General features: G+C 43.4%; 1 protein-coding gene across 5 annotated transcripts in view; it reads right to left on the reverse strand.

The window, feature by feature from the left end:
- The window catches only part of DNAJC16 (DnaJ heat shock protein family (Hsp40) member C16), a 39,635-nt gene that overhangs the window by 8,318 nt on the left and 11,888 nt on the right, over positions 1–19,429 (reverse strand). For 4 of the 5 annotated variants that reach the window (XM_025856867.2, XM_073903317.1, XM_025856865.2 and 1 more), the window contains 4 exons: positions 13,298–13,482; positions 11,349–11,453; positions 10,473–10,631; positions 828–958 (listed from right to left, as the gene is read on the reverse strand). In XM_025856867.2, coding sequence (XP_025712652.1) covers positions 828–958; positions 10,473–10,631; positions 11,349–11,453; positions 13,298–13,482 — 580 coding nt within the window. The remainder of the gene's footprint in view (positions 1–827; positions 959–10,472; positions 10,632–11,348; positions 11,454–13,297; positions 13,483–19,429) is intronic. The other variant, XM_073903318.1, reaches the window with a different exon arrangement.

Genomic DNA, 19,429 nt, shown 5'->3' on the forward strand with positions numbered 1-19,429 from the left:
TTAAACAATACTGTAGTTGTATTTTCAAATAAGATGACCAGTATGTTTTCCTCCCTTCCATATCTAGACACACTGCACAATAGCCCTACATTTAAAGCCACTGACTCATTAATCTAAAAGGTGTCTAATAAATATTTCCCATGTATTTCCAGACTTTTAAAGATACTCTGTATGAATAAGTATGCTTCAGCCTTCCCATTCCCAGCTAATTCTCTAAACATTTCTTCAGTGTCCTACACTTCCCTAGGGTTAGCGTTTTCCCAGCTCCCCACCCCAGGCCTCCAAAGGCTCGCCCTGCATGGGGCCCCTAGTAGGAGTGGTGACTTGCTCATATCCAGGCTTCTTTAAAATGACCCAGCCTCAGGATGCCTGGGTGGCTCAGTTGGTTAGGCGTCTGCCTTTGGCTCAGGTCACGATTGCAGGGTCCTGGGATTGAGCCCCACATTGGGCTCCCTGCTCCGCAAGGAGCCTGCTTCTCCCTCTGGCTGCCGCTCCCCCTGCTTGTGCTCTCTCTTTCTCTCTCTGACAAATAAATAAAATCTAAATACATACACATATACATACATAAATAAATAAATAAAGTGACCCAGCCTCTCCCTGACAGCTGGCTAAAGTCTACTCATCCTTCTGGCCTCAGCTAAAGGGTTATAAATTAGGGAGATCTTCTCTGACCCCGGGCCAGGCTGACACCCTGGATTAATACACCCCACTACTAACATAAAGAATAAGTTCTGACGTCACAGGTCCATGTTTAATTGCCCGGTACAGAAATGCGACGTGGCCCCTCTCTTGCGGCGACAAGCAGAGGCAAAGCCTGGAGTCCTTACTTCCTCTGTCGGTGAGACCGCTTTACGGGGCAGAGCTCGTGGAAGAACTTCTGGCTGGTGAGCCTGGCTGCCAGTAGATACTTGTTTTGGGTGATGAAGTCGTCAATGACCTGTTTCTTCATACCTCGGGCCTGCATAAAAACCAAGGAACAGTTGAGTTTTATGCCCTTTTCTCACTGCAAGTGGGCTTTACTTAAAGCTTAAAAAAACAATGTGGCTGACCCATGATACTGTAAGAGTGGTGTATGGTGACAGATGGTAGCCACACTCGTGGTGAGCACAGCATACAGAGAAGCCAAATCACTATCTTGTATACCTGAAACTAATGTCACACTGTATGTAAACTATACTCAAGGAAAAAAATTATTAAAAAAAAAAAAAGAACCACCGGAAAAAAATACCTGGCTGACCCTGGCTAAAGTAATACAACAAGTAAGACAGATCTGTTTGAGCAAATAAACATTGGTGATCTATTTGAACAGTGCAGGGCTGAAAGCAACGATGGAGATATTTCATGTCAAAGGAAAATCAATTTTCCACTGAAGAATTTTTGTATATGGTTACATGCTGGCAGATTTAAGTGAGAGCCTCCGGCAGTGGGGCACCTTTGGAAGCGCAAAGGCAGCGCACGCACAAAGGCGCCGCCTCGTTTGCGGACTCGAGAGGCGGCCGACGCGGCGAGGGAAGGGCGGTGCGGCGGCGTGGGGCGCGAAGGCGCGCCGGTGCCCAAGGAGGGTCGCCCGGACGGCCACCCCGGGGAGGCCCGGGCGGGGGGGAGGGGCCCGCGGCGCCTTTTATTTCTCCGCCTGCTCTTGGCCTGGTGCGGCTGCCATTTTGTCCGTGCTGGCAGATTTAAAAAGCCGGTTTGGGGGCGCCTGGGTGGCTCAGTCGTTGGGCGTCTGCCTTCGGCTCAGGTCATGATCCCAGGGTCCTGGGATCGAGCCCCGCATCGGGCTCCCTGCTCCGCGGGAAGCCTGCTTCTCCCTCTCCCACTCCCCCTGCTTGTGTTCTCTCTCTCACTGTGTCTCTGTCAAATAAATAAATAAATTCTTTAAAAAAGAAAAAATAAGATGGACAGCAAATGGAACAATTAAAAAAAAATAAACTCCATAGTTACTAAGTATAAAAGGCAGACTACAAAACTGTATGATGGCCCCTTTATTATTAGTTTTTGTGCATTTTGGAGGATTGAAATTATATATACAGTAGGTTGTCTGACCAAAATCTAGAAATCCATATAAAATGTAAACAAGAAAATCCCTACATGTTAAGGAACATCCTTGAATCACCTGCTTATGTCAGAAGAGCCTATCAGATATTAAGAAAATACTCTGAATTTTTTTTAAAGATTTATTTATTTGTTAGAGAGACTGAGCGATTGGGAGGGGCAGAAAGGGAGGGAGAGAGAATCTCAAGCAGACTCCCCGCTGAGCATGGAGCCTGACTTGGGGCTCCATCCCACGACCCTGAGATCATAACCTGACCCCAAAACAAGACTAGGACACTTAACCCAACTGTACCACCCAGAATTTGAATGACTCATGAGAGTACTATTTATAAACCCTTGGGTACGGATAAAGCCATACTTGGAGGGTAATGTTACAATGAATAAAACAGAAAAGAAATTAATGACCTAGATGCCCATATCAAGTTAAAAAGAAACAGCAAAAAATTTGAAGGGGGAAAGAAATAATAAAGATAAAAATAGAGATCCACGAAGCAAAACAAACACAGAAAAAGGAGAAGAAAGAATTAACAGAGCCAAAGCTGGCTCTCTGGGAGAGCTAATAAAATTGACAAACCACTGGTAAAATCTGTCATGCAAACGAGAAAGCACAAGTAACCATTATCAAGGATGACAAGGAGGAATCACCACCTACGTGTAAAAGTTAAAAGGAAAATTTATTTAAATTTGAAAATTAAGATGAGATAGACAAATTTCTAGAAAACTATAGCAGTATCTGAAAAAATAGAAAGCTTAGTTGTGTAACCGTTAAAGAAGGTGAACTGGTGGCAGTCAGAGATCTTTCCTTGAACACAAACTCAAGGCCCAGATGGCGTTACAGATGGTTTTGATGAAACTTTCAAGAGGACAATCCAATTTTACACAAAGTCTTCTTGAGAACAGAAAAAGGGACAACGCACCCACCTCACTTCATGATGCAAAGCCTCACATGGGCATCAGGAGGAAGAAAAGCCAGAAGTCAACCTCATTTCTGAACACAAACGCAAAAATCCTCAACAAAGTATTAGCAAACTGAATCCAGCAATGTGTTGAAAGCCTAATACAAATCATGATCTTGTTGGACTTACCTGATGAACTCAAATTAGGTTTAACATTAGAAAATGAATTAATGTCTTTAGCACATTTTAGAAGACAAAAAATTAAAGAAGAAAAATCAGGATAATCTCAATGGCTGTGGAAAAATCCATTTGATAAAAACCAATACCATTCAGGTCAGCGATGAATAGAAGGGAACTTCCTTATCCTGTTGAGGGCGGCGATAAAAAGCCTTCTGCAAACATCATACTTACTGGGGGCATGGAGATCAAGAACAAGGATGCCCTCATCACTACACTTCTTTCTTTCTTTTTTTTAAGATTCTATTTATTTATTTATTTTAGGGGAAGAGCGAGAGAGCGAGCGAGAGAGGGAGCACGTGTCTGCTCGCACACGTGAGCAGGAAAGGAGCAGAGGGAGAGGGAGAGTCTCCAGCAGACTCCCAGCTGAGCGCAGAGCCTGACCTGAGGCTCGTTCCCACGACCTGAGATCATGACCTGAGCCAAAATCAAGAGTCAGATGCTCAACTGACTGAGCCACCCAGGTGCCCCCTCCATCACTACATTTCTATCCCACGTCACACCAGAGGTCACAGTAAAGTACAAAAAAGGAATGAAACAGAAGCAAAACTGCCATTAATCTCAGATGATATGTTTGTGTATTTAGCAAACCCAAAAGATGGTTATTTCAAGTTATTTCAATCAGTAAGAGAGTTTAGCAAGATTTCTGGACACAAAGTCAATGTTTAAACATCAATTATAGGGGCGCCTGGGTGGCTCAGTCGGTTGAGCGTCTGACTCTTGGTTTTGGCTCAGGTCATGATCTCAGGGTCGTGGGATCCAGCCCGCAGGGCTCTGTGCTCAGCCGGGAGTCTGGTGGTGATTCTCTCTCTCCTTTGCCCTCTGCCTCTCCCAACTCGCAAGCACACGCTCTTTCTAAAAATAAATAAATCTTTAAAAAAATCAATTTTATTACTTAATACCAGCAAACAGAAAATGCAGTAAAGAAGACAACCTTTTTCAATAGCATAAAAAATACGAGGTACCTAGAAGTAAGCTGGAAAAAAGTACGATCTTCACGGAGAAAATTATAATAGCTTATAGAGACATACTGCAGAACACCTAAACAAATGAAAACAGATACATGATGCTCACAGCTTGGAGGGCTAAATTTTGTCAAGATGCGTATTCTTCCCAAACTGATTTAAAGAGTCAATACAAACGCAATAAAATCCCAACACGTTTGTTTGTTTTGACAGGAACTTGACAAACAGAATATGTATATAAAACATACAAAAGACCAAGAATAGCCAACATGCTATTGAAGAAGCTCCCCCATCCTCCTAAAATCCAGACAACAAAGTGGGAGGACTTGCTCTGTGAGTTATCAAGACTATTTTTTTTTTTTAAGATTTTATTTATTTATTTGACAGAGAGGGAACACAAGCAGGGGGAGTGGGAGAGGGAGAAGCAGGCTTCCTGCTGAGCAGGGAGCCCGATGCGGGGCTCGATCCCAGGACCCTGGGATTATGACCTGAGTTGAAGGCAGACGCCTGACCATCTGAACCACCCAGGTGCCCCTCAAGACTATTTCCAAATGGCCAATACCTAAGTATAAAAGGCAAACTATAAAGCTTTTAGAAGCTCCGTGAAGGGATTATCTTTATTATTTTGATGTAGGGGAAGATGTCTTAAACAGTAAACAAACAGAACGAATCAATCATAAAGGAAAATGTTGACACGAGTAAATACATTAAATATAAGAACATATGTTCATCAAAAAGACGCTAAATGCAAGAATATAGTCACAGCAGCACTGGTCAAATCACTAAAAACTGGGAAAAGCAAAAAGTCTGTCAGCAGCAGCCTGGACGGATACACTGTAGTATATTCATGCCAAGCTCCACAGACAACATGTATGAACCTCACAAACATAAGCTGAGAAAAGCCAGACACTGCATGATTTCAGTTGTATAAATAACTGGCTACAAATCATGAGCAAAGAGGCAGACAATTCAATAGGAAAAAAATGGGTAAAACACTTGACAGTCATGTCACAAAAGGGGAAATCCAAAAGGCCCATCATCCGCTTTCTTGTGATTAAGGGAAATGCACAGCAGAATCACAATGAGATACCATTAATCAGTCAACTCAGAAAAATTAAATCGAACTGGTGTTGGCAAGGATGTGGAGCAATGAAACTTTCACACGTGGCTGGCAGAAATGTAAATTGGTAACATCACTCTGGAAAACACACTACCTAGAAAAGCTGGAGATGTGTAGACCCCAGGACCCAGTGATTTTGCAACCAGATATACCCGGGAAGCAACAGTTCTTAAAACTTTCTGGTCTCAGAACACCTTTATGCTTTTTTTTTTTTTTTTTTTAAACTAGGCTCCATGCCCAACATGGGGCTTGAACTCATGACCCTGAGATCAAGAGTCACAGCTAGGTGTCCCTGGATTCAATGAACTTTTAATACTTTGTTAAATTCAAACTCACTGATCACCTTGCACTAAAATGGATCTTTTACTCAGGCTTTTTTTTTTTTTTTTTTAAGATTTTATTTATTTGACAGAGAGAGACACAGCGAGAGAGGGAACACAAGCAGGGGGAGTGGGAGAGGGAGAAGCAGGCTTCCTGCCAAGCAGGGAGCCCGATGTGGGGCTCGATCCCAGGACCCTGGGATCATGACCTGAGCCGAGAGCAGACACTTAACGAATGAGCCACCCAGGCACCCCTACTCAGGTATGATTTTTAAAAATCAGGCATTCGTTGGTCATTTGGAAAATATTGGTTCACTGATCTTCCAAATCCTGATGAATTTTATTATACATATAAAAAAAAGCGCACCACACTGATGAACCAATCTCATCAGAAAGTTTTGAGAACCTCATAATGGCCGATACAAATTTTTCAAAATTCTAATTTTCTTGGCAGCCTGAATTTTATCATCAGCAAAACAGTCTGTCAGTTGTTTCCCTTAAAGTGCTAGGCTCACTATGTTCAGTTTTTAGGAAATATCTGCAACAAACCCAAGTCTGAATAACCCTAGTTGTCAGTTATTCTCTCAAGTAAAAATAATGTTCCATTAAAAAAGGGGGCTAGTTCAAAACTCACGAGTTAAGTCAACACACAAATGCTTACCCTCCAGACCACAACCTTTATACTTTGGCACACAGCAATGTTCCCATTTTGTCACACAGAATGTTAAAAATACCCAAAAGACGTGTACTCAGGGATCAATCTATTTATTAATAAAATTAATACCTGCTACTGCTTCATCAAGGGTATTAAGTGATAAAGGAGTGTTGTTTCTGTTTGTTTTTATGGTGAGTGCTTAGGAGTGAAAAACAGATGCTTATTGGTAGTCTGGGGCCCAGGCCTGGGTTTATGGCCTGGGTTGTGACTTGGTTTATGCACTGGGTTAGGTCCTGGGCTTATGCACTGGGTTAGGTGCTGGGCTTATGCACTGCGTTAGGTCCTGGGCTTATGCACTGGGTTAGGTCCTGGGCTTATGCACTGGGTTAGGTCCTGGGCTTATGCACTGGGTTAGGTCCTGGGCTTATGCACTGGGTTAGGTCCTGGGTTTCCGCTCTGGCAGTTTCTCCCACCACAGCTCTCACACCATCGGTGCAAGTGTCAACACAGAGAAAAAGGACAAATTACGTCTCCATGTTGTTTTGATCTCACATACTTCTCACCCCCACCCCAAGGTCTGTGAGCCTCATTCTGAAAACTGCTGTCCTAGAGAAACCCAGATAGACTGAGATACCCATGATGTTCATGACAACACGGCTCCTAAAGCCCCCAAATGCCCACTGATGGAAGAATGAATCAAGAAATTACCATGTGGCCAAAAATACTATTCGGCAAATAAAACAAATTCAGTAGTGCTCCGCGGAACGAGTGGCGCTTTTCTCCATAAGAGCAAACTGGTAACGCATCCATTGCGCCAGTAATTTTTTTTTAGAGAGTTAGCGCGAGCACGTGTGTGTGCACAGGAGAGGGGAGGGGCAGAGGGCGAGGGCGAGAGAGAATCTTAAACAGGCTCCACCCCCACCACAGAGCCCGGTGAGGGGCTCGATCGCGTGACCCTGAGATCATGACCTGAGCCGAAATCAAGAGCCAGACGCTTAACCGACTGAGCCACCCGGGCGTCCCTGTGCCAGTAATTCTGTAAATGTATTTGAGTTACAATTTTCCCTAAGGGATAAAAAAATCATTCTCAAGAGTAGAAGCTATTACTGAAAAGCAATTTAGGGAGTCTTCATGGATTGATCTTGAACTGAGAAGTTCATCTCCTCTCTCCGCCACCGGCATGTTTCCTTCCTGATTCTCTCAGCTCCTCAGCTGCCATCGGGCAGGGCACCCCCTTTTTAACTGCTGGCGGTTGTCCAGAATTTTGTCCTTGGCCCCCTTCTCTCCTTACCTCACCTACTATGTATGGCTGGGAGACTGCTCCACACCGAGGACCTCTACCTCTCACAACTCACTGAGGTGCTACAGACCTGTCTCCCCAGCTCACGAAGACCTGGGTCCCTACACCCTACTGTCCGATGGACACTTCCCCTCAGACTTCCGGTAGGCAGCTCGCATTCTGTATGTGCACAGCTGAATTCATTACCTTCTTCCTAAACCTGCCCTTCTCTCCTCACTGTCCCCTTCCCCGACCTGATTCTGCCTCAGACGACGTCTTTCCCTCAGTCCCAGCCTCAAGTGCCATTCCTCTACTTTCACATTTGAGTGAGTCACCCATGCCAGTGGCTGGAAATTGCCTTCAGGCCTCTCTCCTCCGAAGGAGTTGTGAGGACAAAGACTAACTCTGGATGTCAGAGCTCCTCTGTATTTTCACACAGCAGGCAGGCAACAAAATGTTTACTGAGTGAATGAAAGAAAGGATCTTATAGAACTTCTCATTCTAGCTTCCTTCAAGAGAAAGTGAATCAAAGGGATCTTAGTGCTTTTTTAAAAAAAAATAGGGGCACCTGGCTGGCTCAGTCGGTAGAGCATGCTGATTCTTGGATCTCAGGGTTGTAAGTTTAAGCCCCACTTTGGGTGTAGAGATTATGTGAAAAAAAAATCCTTAAAAAACAAAACAAAACAAAAATAACATTAAAGAAATAAAATAATACGTGTTCATGATAGGGATTTTTGAAAACCCAAATATTAGGATAATATGTAATTTTACCATCAAGAGATGTACTTATTTCCGGCTTTTTCCCCTGCACATGCATGCACATACACACACGTCACAAAATCGAGATCAGTGTTTACAGTGTGTATAGAATTGATATATATTGAGATCCTTCAGTCTCTGGGCTTCATCTATTTCAATTTTCAGTCTCGTACAGACTTCATTTAAATGATTTTGTTTGAGTAATTAACTACTATGGAACTCAGGTCTGAGATGACCACAGACAGAGTTCGGACCCGCTACAGGGTGAGGCACCTCAATTTTGCATCCTGCATGTTCTTCTTAACATTATGTTATGAAAACTGTCCCCATCAGTAAGTGTTCTAGAACTGCCGTTTTAACGGCTAAATGACTATATAGTAGTCCCTGCTTGGTATATACCAATAATTAGCCTACTGTTGGCTATTTGTATTTTTCCCCCAGTGAAACTGGTTACAAATGATAATGTCTCTGTAATTTTGGTCTGAATTCCTTTTCCCTGAGGACAGATTCCTAAGAGGTAATCTCATCTCCCTGAGGTCTTTACACAAGCCTCCTCTTAGCGAGGCCCTTCTTGGTCATTCTACCTTAAAAAATGTGAACCTGCTCTCCTAACTCCACATTCCCTTTCCCTGCTTTGTTTTTCTCTGCAGCGCTTCTCCCCATATGACGCGGCACCATGGAGTATGTTATGCCCATTGTCTGTCGGCCCCGCTAGACACAGGACAGACCCTGTTACAGGGAATTCAGGTGACTTTGTTCAGGGCTTTGTCCCCAGCACGAGGGGCAGCGTTTGGCCCACATAAGGAACTCAGGTACTCAGGAGTTCTCTTTTCCTGAATGAGTCCAGGCAATTGGCCTATTATCACCCAACTACTTTTCTGAAAACTTCTGAAGCTTCCTCCAGCTTGGCAAAACAAAAGACCGACTGTTTCTCTCTACTCTCAACTGAGTATCTTCACTTTGAAAATCTTTAACAATGTGATGGGAGGAGAAGAAAATGTTAAACTGGTTTTTCTTGATTAGTGAGATTTAATTTTTAAAAGTGACTATTAGTCACCTAAATCTCTTCTCAGAATTTTATTCATATTCTCAGCCTACTCTTCTTGGGAAGTTTTATTAAACTTTTTTTTTTTTATTGAGGTGAAATTCACATAACATAAAATTAGCTATTTTAAAATGTATCACTCCATGGCATTTTGTACATGCACAGTGTTGTGTAAAAATCACCTCTCTCTAGTCCCAAACATTTCCATCACCGTGAAAGAAAACCCTATACCCATTAAGCGATCACTTTTGGTAAGTTTTGTGTTGATCTCTTTGATTGGAAGAAGCTCATGAGAAATTAAAGATAACAATCTTTTTTAGATTGGCTGTAAATATTTCTCTTAGCTTATTGTTTAACTTAAAATTTTTAAGTATTTATATACAAATTTAAAACTCATAAACGAGATTTTCCAAGATTTTTAGCGCTTCTTTATCTTAAGCTCAGATATTCACTTTTAAGTTCTCCAAGTTAGTTTATGGTTTTCTTTCATTCCTTTTTATTGTTGTTTTATATTTAACTTTTAAATTTATTTTTGTAATTTATTTTAGAATATTACTGACTTTCTGACAGGATCACTTTAGAGATAAGGTAATCATTATTGTTTCTTATTTTATTTAAAAAAATTTTTTTAAAGATTTTATTTTTAAGTAATCTCTATACCCAACGTGGGACTTGAACCTACAACCCCGAGCCAGAGGAGAGTCACATGCTCTATGACTAAGCCAGCCAGGTGCCCCTCCTATTTTATTTTTTGTGGCAAAATATATATAACATAAATGGGCCATTTTAACCATTTCCAAGTGCATAATTCTGTGGCATGAAGTACATTCACATTGTTGTGCAACTGCTGTCGCCACCATCCCAAACGGAAAATGTCCCCATGAAACACTAACTCCCCATTATCTTCCTCCCTCAGCTCTTGGCATCATCACCATCCTATTTTCTATTAAAGGATTATTTTTTGAGGAAAACAGTCCCAAACTGGATGAAAACCAAACTCGTTTTTAAATTTCGTGCCTCTGAAGGAAGAAATTAAAAACGAATTTCCCTTCTCACTTGCTCTGTTCAATGTTGCTGTTTATTTCTAAAGGCCCAAGATACAATGTGAGAGCAATCTCAAAGCAGGGCGACTTTCACGTACCTGGATAACATCTGCAGGCTTGTTTATGTGTTCTTTAAAGATCAAGATGGTGGGGGCATAGACGTTGACATTGTACTGTCTTGTCATCTCTTCCGCCCCTCTCAAACCGACGTGTACATATCCAAATGACAAGTAATCTTTGTATGCAAAAGCAGTCAACTGTCAGGGTGTAAGAGAGAGGAAGAAAATTAAACTGGTAGCGGGATCACACAAACCCAGGTGTGACCAGTTCACACCAGTGGTGGAGACGAATGCTAGCTTGTATAGCCCTACTCGGGCTGTTAGACCTCTGTGCACTTGGAGGAATTCTATGGTGTTCCATGCCCAAAAACTGTACCCACAAAGCTAAACACAGTGAATTTTATTTTTCTTTTACAGATGGAGAAAAATATTCAATTTACTGAGATCTACACTGGGTTGGAGACATGGGAGTGTTTGAGGAATCACCTCAGTTATGGAAGATGGCAGTGACCATGCTGGAGGTTAAGCGGGACACTTTCCTCTCCCATCTCATGTCACAGGGCTAACCAGAGGGGTGCTGGAAGTGCTGCAGAGGGTGTCATTCAGAGGGCGGGTCTGGGAATCATGCAGTCACCAGGGGGGTAGGTTATACAACCTCTCTGAGCTTCAGTATCTTGGTCTGTAAAACAGGGATGATACTGTATCACTGGGCTCTTCTGAAAATTCCATGCTGTTATGTGTGTGGAATGCACTAGCACATTTAATGGCACCAGGAGGTGCTCAGTGTATGGTGGTTAAGGCAGATTTCTGGTCTTCAAACATTTCTCTTTGGATAAGCTCTTACAAAAAGGACAAGCAGGCCACAAGTTCCTTCCACCAAAAAAAGAGCAAACATTCCCCCAGCACCTAGTATACCTTGTACAGCAGTGGTACGGCAGGCATCTGGTCAAACAGAAGCACATGAGGTTTATTCTCTTGCTGCCAGCCAGAGAGGAACCGGACGTAATTTTTATTTGTAACCTTAAATGGAAGAGAGGAGGTTAGTTTCAGTATTCAGTTCTCAACGACTGCATTATAATGTAGTCAGGAGATAATGAAACAAAATCAAGTAACTGTAAAAGATTGTTTTGTAAAAACTAAAAAAGGCAGACCACTAATCTTTTGTCTCTGTTTGACTAAAACGTTTTAAAAGAATAGTTACTGATTTCATATTTTCATGTGTTCCCAGTCTTACAGACTGAAATCATAATCTTTTCTGGAGTAATTACTGAGCATGTTATAAAAAAATCGAACTTTTGAATTATAAGACAGGCTTCTTAACCTGTTATAGACTGTCCTTCCTAATCTATTACCCTGTAGAAGATAATGCCATGATTGCTTTTAAAATGGCTTAAAAGAATAAGGGGGCCCACTTGGTCTGTATGTTACACAATTTCATTTATTACCATGTGAATTGCTACTTTTGTGCTTCCCTGTTTATGCCTTAAATAATCCTGAGAGAATATAAAAAACACGAATAAAAATTTTACCTACAAATTTTTCATAGTTAAAAAATCCATTTATCTTTCCATTCTGCTTCCAGAATGATCTCTATTAAACCTCTATCTGATCATTCACTCTCTGCTCAGCCCCCTTCAATGGCTCTAGCACCTGCAAACCAAAGCCCGAGTTCCTCACCAGGGCGACCCGGCTCTCGGAGGTCCTGGCAGCAAGATTCCTGTAAACCCCCCTCCTGCTCACCAGTGACTACCCCACGCAGAGCTGACTGCTTCATGTCCCAGACCTCTGCCTGCAACTCATTCCCTCTCTCTCCTCACTTGGTGAACTCAGTACAGGGACCGTTTCTGCCAAGAAGCCTTTCTCAGCTCTCGTGGGCAGCCTCTCAGCAGATGAGATGGAAATAATCACCCACTAGACTGGGAGCTCCTTGAAAAGTGTCCTCAACACTTACAGTGACTGGCAGAGAAAAGACATTTCATAAATGTTTGAGGACCCATCTGGACAACCTACGATCATTCTAGGAGCCTGCCCTGCTCTCTGCTAGCTCCAACAAATATTTCTTCTGTGGATAATGATCCTGGTGGGATAGTCTATGAATAGTGCATGTGGAAATAGGTTGGAATCGTTGGTATGTTCACTCTCCCTGGTATAGTTAAAGGAATGAATCACTTAAAGTAAACAAGAATCTTGTTCTAGTTCCTTTGATCTAATCAAAGGTACTGGAGGAAAAAATGCTTAAGTATAAAAATCATAAACTAGTATGAACTCCTTGTGCCTGGCTTCTAATCCAAGGTACTGGAGGAAAAAATGCTTAAGTATAAAAATCATAAACTAGTATGAACTCCTTGTGCCTGGCTTCTTTAGTGCAATTTTTGTTTGTGAAATTTATTCATACTTGTATTACTCTAAGCTCTGGAAGTTCCAAAAAATATTTGATTTCATGGAATCTTGTGTTTTCCATAGATGTGACTGTTAAATAAATAGCCAAATGTAACTTAATTTGAATCCTTTCATAAGACAAATACCTTCAAATGAACAAACTCATGAGTCAGAAAGAAATCCTTCATCCTACATTGTGATTGAATTTTTTGTTTAGAATATCAGAGTCACTGTCATTTCAGGCTCAGATCCCCACCACCGTGTAAATGTGCCCAGTGGTTACTAACAGGGAGGGATTCTCTCCGTCTTTTCACCTTGGTTCAGTCTCCAACAGACTTCATTTAAATGATTTCAGTTGAGTAATTAATTAACATGCGTCTTGTCCTGTTCAAAATGACACTCAGGTCTGAGATGACCACAGACAGAGTTCAGGGCCACCAGTGCTCCCAGGTACCTTGTAAACTACTGTTCCGCCAGGTACTTACTTTCTCCACCAAGTTCCCTGGAAGCAGACTTTCTACAAACTGTCGTAGGTTCTCGCGGACGACTGCATTATGGAAGAAGGAGATTTTCCCATTTATGATTCCCAGGATAGAGGGAGTGCTATGCGCTCCCAGGTGATGGGCCAGGCGTCTCTCGTACCCAGCATGCACCACGCCAATTCCTACACCTGCAAAGTATGGAAGACCTACATGAGGCCTTTTTATGCCCCCTGGCAGATGAAGAAATGCTGGTAAGTGATTTTTTGGTGTGCACTTGAAATCCTGACCTAGGAGGGGAGGATATCTTTCCTAATAGGCTGATGGGCATTTTCTTCCATTGCTGATACTCTAAATCTGTTCAGTTTTATTATTGCAGAATAATTTGGCAATATTTAAGAGCTACAGATCTTTGTATCTTTTCGTCCCCATTATTTCGAATTTTGGGAGACCGTGAGAAAATACTTCACAAGAAAAGAAAGCAATCTGCTGGGGCACCTGGGTGGCTCAGTCATTGAGCGTCTGCCTTCGGCTCAGGTCATGATCCCAGGGTCCTGGGATCGAGCCCCGCATCGGGTTCTCTGCTCGGCAGGAAGCCTGCTTCTCCCTCTCCCACTCCCTTTGCTTGTGTTCCCTCTCTCGCTGTGTCTCTCTCCGCCAAATAAATAAATAAAATCTTTAAAAAAAAAGGAAAGCAATCTGCTCATAGTGCCTCTATTCACAAGGAAAAACACCTGTAAAAAGTCCAAGGGTTCAACAACTCGGCAATCATTGGAAAAATAACTACGATTTATTGATAGAAGTCAGTCTTCTCACTCTTCAGAACAATTCTCCCTTTTATACAAATTACTTGGTAGAGATAGATATTAGAAAGTACACGTTCTCAAAAGGAGAAAGAAATTAAGTTGAAATCACTCAAAAGTCAAATCCCATATAACTACCGTTAATATTTTGGTATCTATCTGTACCTTTTCTTACACAAACACGTGTGTGGACACATATACCTATATATAAAACAAAACCGGAGGCATCTGATACTCATTTCACTTAACATTTGAATAACTTTTCTTGTTCCGTCCTTCAACCAGTATATCTGGAGAGTCAGCTCCTCAGCTAAACATGGGAGGTACCTGAAATATTCACAGCCAGTAAGGACTAGTCCTCTCTTGGATGCCCAACAGATTTCTCCCGCTTAACATTTCCCAAACCCAACTCCTGCACTCCTCCCCCAGGCCCATCCCACGCAGGCCTCCCCTGGTCACCAACGGGGCCCCTTCCTTCCTGTTACTTGGACAGAAGACCCAAGTCATCCTCCACCTCTTGGCTCTCACACCCCACGTCCAATCTGTCAGCAAGTCCTGTTGGTTTCGTTTTCAAAATACGCCAGGAAATCTGTTTGTCTCCACTTTCTTTAGATTCTCCTCTGAGTCACCATCTCTCTTCCCTGGTTGTGCAACACCCACCTAACGTTATTGTCTCTCCTGGTCTCCCTGTGGCCTGTTCCCAACTAACCACACTGTCTCCTCTAACACATAAAATGGATCATGGCACTCCTCTGCCCAAATCCTGCAAAGACTTCCCATTTCACTCAGAATAAAAGCCAATCTACACAAAGGCCAACAAGGCCCTTTGTAATTTGGCCCCTGATCCCCTGCTGACCTCCCTCTCCTCCTCCCCGTGCATCTTGTTCCAGCACCCAGCGTCCTCCTCTTCCTTAAAGCCACTGGCATGTTCCTGCCTTAGGGCCCTGGCACTGGCTCTTCCTTCTGCCTGGAGTGTGTTCCTCCCTGACATCTGTGTAGCTGAGTCCCTCCTTCGCCAACTGCAAGTCCTTCTCAATGAGGCCCACCCGGCTACCATGTTTGAAACCATACTCTCCACACACGGGATCCCCCTCAACCTGCTCACTTTCCCTTTTTCCATAACACTTCCCATCTTCTAACATATCACACACTGCTTTTTTCTGTCGAGCCTGGTTCGGTTCACAGATGTATCCCAAGCACCAGACCAGAGCGTGGCACACAGCGGGAGCTCATGGAAACCACGGAAACCCGGCCATCAGTGTTTGAATACTGAAGTTGCTTTTGGCTTTCACTATTATAAGGAATATTTTGCTGGGCACCCTTGTATATCTTTGCGTACACATCTTTGTGTACGTGTGTGATTTTCTAATTAAGTTCCAAAAATGGAACTGCTGGGTAAATGGCAGGGATCACAAGCTTAATGCATTAAAACTGCTAAGGAGAAGAAACAAATCTATCTGCAGCCCACCTGACTATGACCCTTGGAGTATCTCAAGGGCAGGTTTAAGGAGGAAACTTGGACATCACATGGTCTACTCCCTCATGTTACAGACAAAGAGCAAGCTTCAGAGAGATTATGTGATCCCAGTTTGCAGAGGTGATAGCACTGCAGAACCAGAACCCAAGCTGGATGTTCCAGAGCCAAGTCTAGTACACGACATCACACCACACTGCAGGCATTCCAGATAACTGTGGAATAGTGTCAACAAATGGAAGTGCTTGTGAAAACTGTGCGAGCAGAAGAGAGAACAATATAGCAGGCACATACAATGATAGGTTCGGTTTTATGTAAAGTCAGAAGATGTATCACCTAGGGACGTCAAGTGGCCACACAGCAAAGGCCCAAGGGTGGAATGACCATGTTTTGAACCCTTTCTAAGCGAGGCAGCATGGCTAGAGCTTTACATACAATATCACTTCTCATACTCGCCAACATCCCGAGTGGTCAGTGCTGTTACCTTCATGCTCCCCGTGCCTGGGAGCTGAGGACAACTGACCTGGTATCATAGGCAGCATGCAGCAGAACTGGGATCTGAACCCACGACTGCCTGAGTGTGAAGCCTGGCTCCTTCCTGGCTTGGAAGACTGACCTAATCCACCGTGGGTTCTGAATACCGGAGGGATCAATTTCTTAGAGACTGACTCACCCTAAATGATCTTACACAGACCAGATGCCCATTTATTATCTGATCCCAGGGAGTACACCCTTCTAGAAACTGCGCCATTCAGGGTGCTCTCTGCCAGGTTTCAGGACACACAGGGACCTGAATCAGTAATCAGAAAGGTGGCTGGTGGGCCTGGAGTCGGGACGAGAGATGCAGGCAGTCCTGGAGAGCAAAGGGAAACTGAAAAGATCTGCACTTGCTGTTCACTCTACTCTTCTCCCAGATGCCCCTGGGGCTCACTGTCACACCCCCAGTGGGCTGCCTCCTCAGCCAGGCCCCTCCTTGTCTGCACAGTTTTCAGCCTGTAACCTTGTTCTGGCCTTCTTTGCTACCCATCCTGCTTTACCAGGCTACAGCGCCCTTTGTCGGACTCTGTGATTTACTTAGTTGGTGTGTGTACTCACTAGAACATAAGCTCTAGGAGTGCAGGGAGTTTTGCTTATTTTGTTTACTGCTGCATCCCTAATATCTAGAACAGTTCCTGGCACTCGGTTTTTTTTAAAAAAAAACTTAGTAGGCACTCGGTTTTTTTTAAAACCACCACCACCAATGAATTAAAAATCAGTATTCACAATCAGATCCAGATTCAAGCCCAGCTCTGTTCCCCATTAGCTGTGTAACTTCAGGCACGTCATTTCACCTCTCTGGGTCTGTTTCCTCGTTTGTAAAATGAAGATAAGTTGTTCTGTTGGGACTAAATCACACTAACATAAAACAGAACCTAACCCCGAGCCTGGAATACAGTAGGTGCCTAATTAATTACGACTGTTCTTATTCGGTATTATTTCATCCAGACCACGGTGAGGCCTGAGACCGAGACCGTGTCTGTGGGGGTGGGATTTTTGCCTCGAGCAGCTGGTCTCCTCCCGCGGAGTGGCATACACACGGCAAACCCTTGCTCTCTCAGACGTCCTTCCCCCACCTCTCCCGCCCTCCCATCAGTACAGCTTCTTTCCTGGTGAGAACAGAATACAAGTGGTTAGGCTTCGTTTCTTTTACTTAAATTACCGTTGAGTCCTTACATACATCACCTTCGTTAAAAGTGTTTCCAAATCTATAAAGGCCATTTTCTTAGATCATTTCTACAAAGGACTTCGATTGTTACTATCATAATCCACTTCCAAATTCTGGAGGAATTTTACCTCTCTTCTGTATTAACTAGCATATGGATTAGAATAGAATAAAGAATGATAAATATTTGGTGTTTCAATTGGTGGTATTTTTCTTCCTGAGAAAATATTTAATAAGAATTCAGATCTAGGGGCGCCTGGGTGGCTCAGTTGGTTAAGCATCTGCCTTCGGCTCCGGCCATGATCCCAGAGTCCTGGGATAGAGTCCCGCATCGGGCTCCCTGCCCAGCATGAAATCTGCTTCTCCCTCTCCTCCTGCCCCTCTCCACCACTGTTGTGCGTGTGCGCGCTCTCTCTCCCCCTCGAATAAATAAATAAAATCTTAAAAAAAAAAAAAAAAAAGAGAGAGTTCAGGTCTAACCCTCCCCCCTCCCCACCCAAGCTGGGAAGGAGGAGTGGGAGACACAGGTGAATTATCACAGTGCTCTGCTATATCTCACAGAGACTCCAGCTGGGAAATGACCAGCGGCGGGTGGTGACTTGGGGTCTCTGAGTCACAGAGAACCACACCGTCTCCACTGTCTCCTCCTTTGCCTTTGAATTTTCTACATTTCAAAGTTCAGCGTCCATAAAGCAAGCTCAGTTGGCCAAGAGCAAGTAAAACTACCCATGTATTCTTATCTTGATTTAGCAGAGCTTGGCTAGAGGACAGACGGACATGCCCCAAATCCAAACGCACAGGAGTAGTGAATTTTAAAAGAAAGGGAAAGCAGATGCGACCTTTTCCAGAAACATTTGATTTTGATATGGATTGTCGTTTCTGGCTAATTTGCAGATCCTGGGTAATTAAAAACACTAACATTTCCTTCTCTTCTTGAGGTTGTAAGAAGTCTTCCTTCTGTACAGTACTAAACGTGTCCATGTTGCACCTCTATTTTGAGGTACCAATGTGTATTGTAACTTTTAGGGAAATTCTTTTTCTCCTTTATAACATAGACACATCCTTTTTTTTTTTTTCAAGATTTTATTTATTTATCTGGCAGAGAGAGGGAGAACACAAGCAGGGGGAGCAGCAGAGGGACAGGGAGAAGCAGGCCTCCCGTGGACCAGTGAGCCCAATGCGGAGCTCGATCCCTGGGATCATGACCTGAGCTGAAGGCAGATGTTTAACCAACTGAACCACCCAGGCACCTCTAGACACATTCATCTTTATTTCAAGTTTTGCATATGTCTTTTTTTTTTCAAGATTTTACTTATTTATTTGACAGAGAGAGACACAGCGAGAGAGGGAACACAAGCAGGGGGAGTGGCAGAGGGAGAAGCAGGCTTCCCGCGGAGCAGGGAGCCCGATGTGGGGCTCGATCCCAGGACCCTGGGATCATGACCTGAGCCGAAGGCAGACGCCCAGCGACTGAGCCACCCAGGCGCCCCACAAGTTTTGCGTATGTCTTAAGGAATGTACAGCGCCAACTGGAGGAATAGGCCACTGTCGAATCTGACTAAACACAAACCCACCAATAAAGAAATTAAAAGATGCAAAATAATGTGAAATGGAACAAAATCAAGGATATGGAGCTAAAGCAGATTTTTTTAAAACCAGTATCTAGGTAGACCCTTTTCCTAGACAGTGTAACACTGTTATAAACTTAACAATTCCTTAAAAGGGAGAAATTACTCCTTCTTTTAAAATAAGAAGTCATGGGGCATCTGGGTGGCTCAGTCGGTTAAGCACCTGACTCTTGGTTTTGGCTCAGGTCATGATCTCAGGGTCATGAGATCAAGCTCCCTATCAGGCTCCATGCTCAGCGAGGAGTCTGCGTGAGGTTCTCTCTCTCTGCCTCTCCCCCTGCTCACGCTCTCTCTAAAATAAATAAATAAATAAATCTTTACAAAAAATAAATGAGAAGTCATGGTGAATAATTTGCAGGATTGTTCAAACTGGACTGCCCTAAAATGGTATTTGATTTTAAGACATGGAGCCTCCTCGACACCCTGGTCGCTGTCTATGCCCCTCCCGGTGAGCACGCAGAGCACTGTGATAATTCACCTGTGTCTCCCACCTGAGTTTGCTAATGCAAGGACCACGTTTTGCTGATTTTC

Source organism: Callorhinus ursinus, unplaced genomic scaffold (assembly GCF_003265705.2).
Source record: "Callorhinus ursinus isolate GAN/ISIS: 27379988/994484 unplaced genomic scaffold, GSC_fseal_2.0 scaffold18, whole genome shotgun sequence".
Lineage (NCBI taxonomy): Eukaryota > Metazoa > Chordata > Mammalia > Carnivora > Otariidae > Callorhinus > Callorhinus ursinus.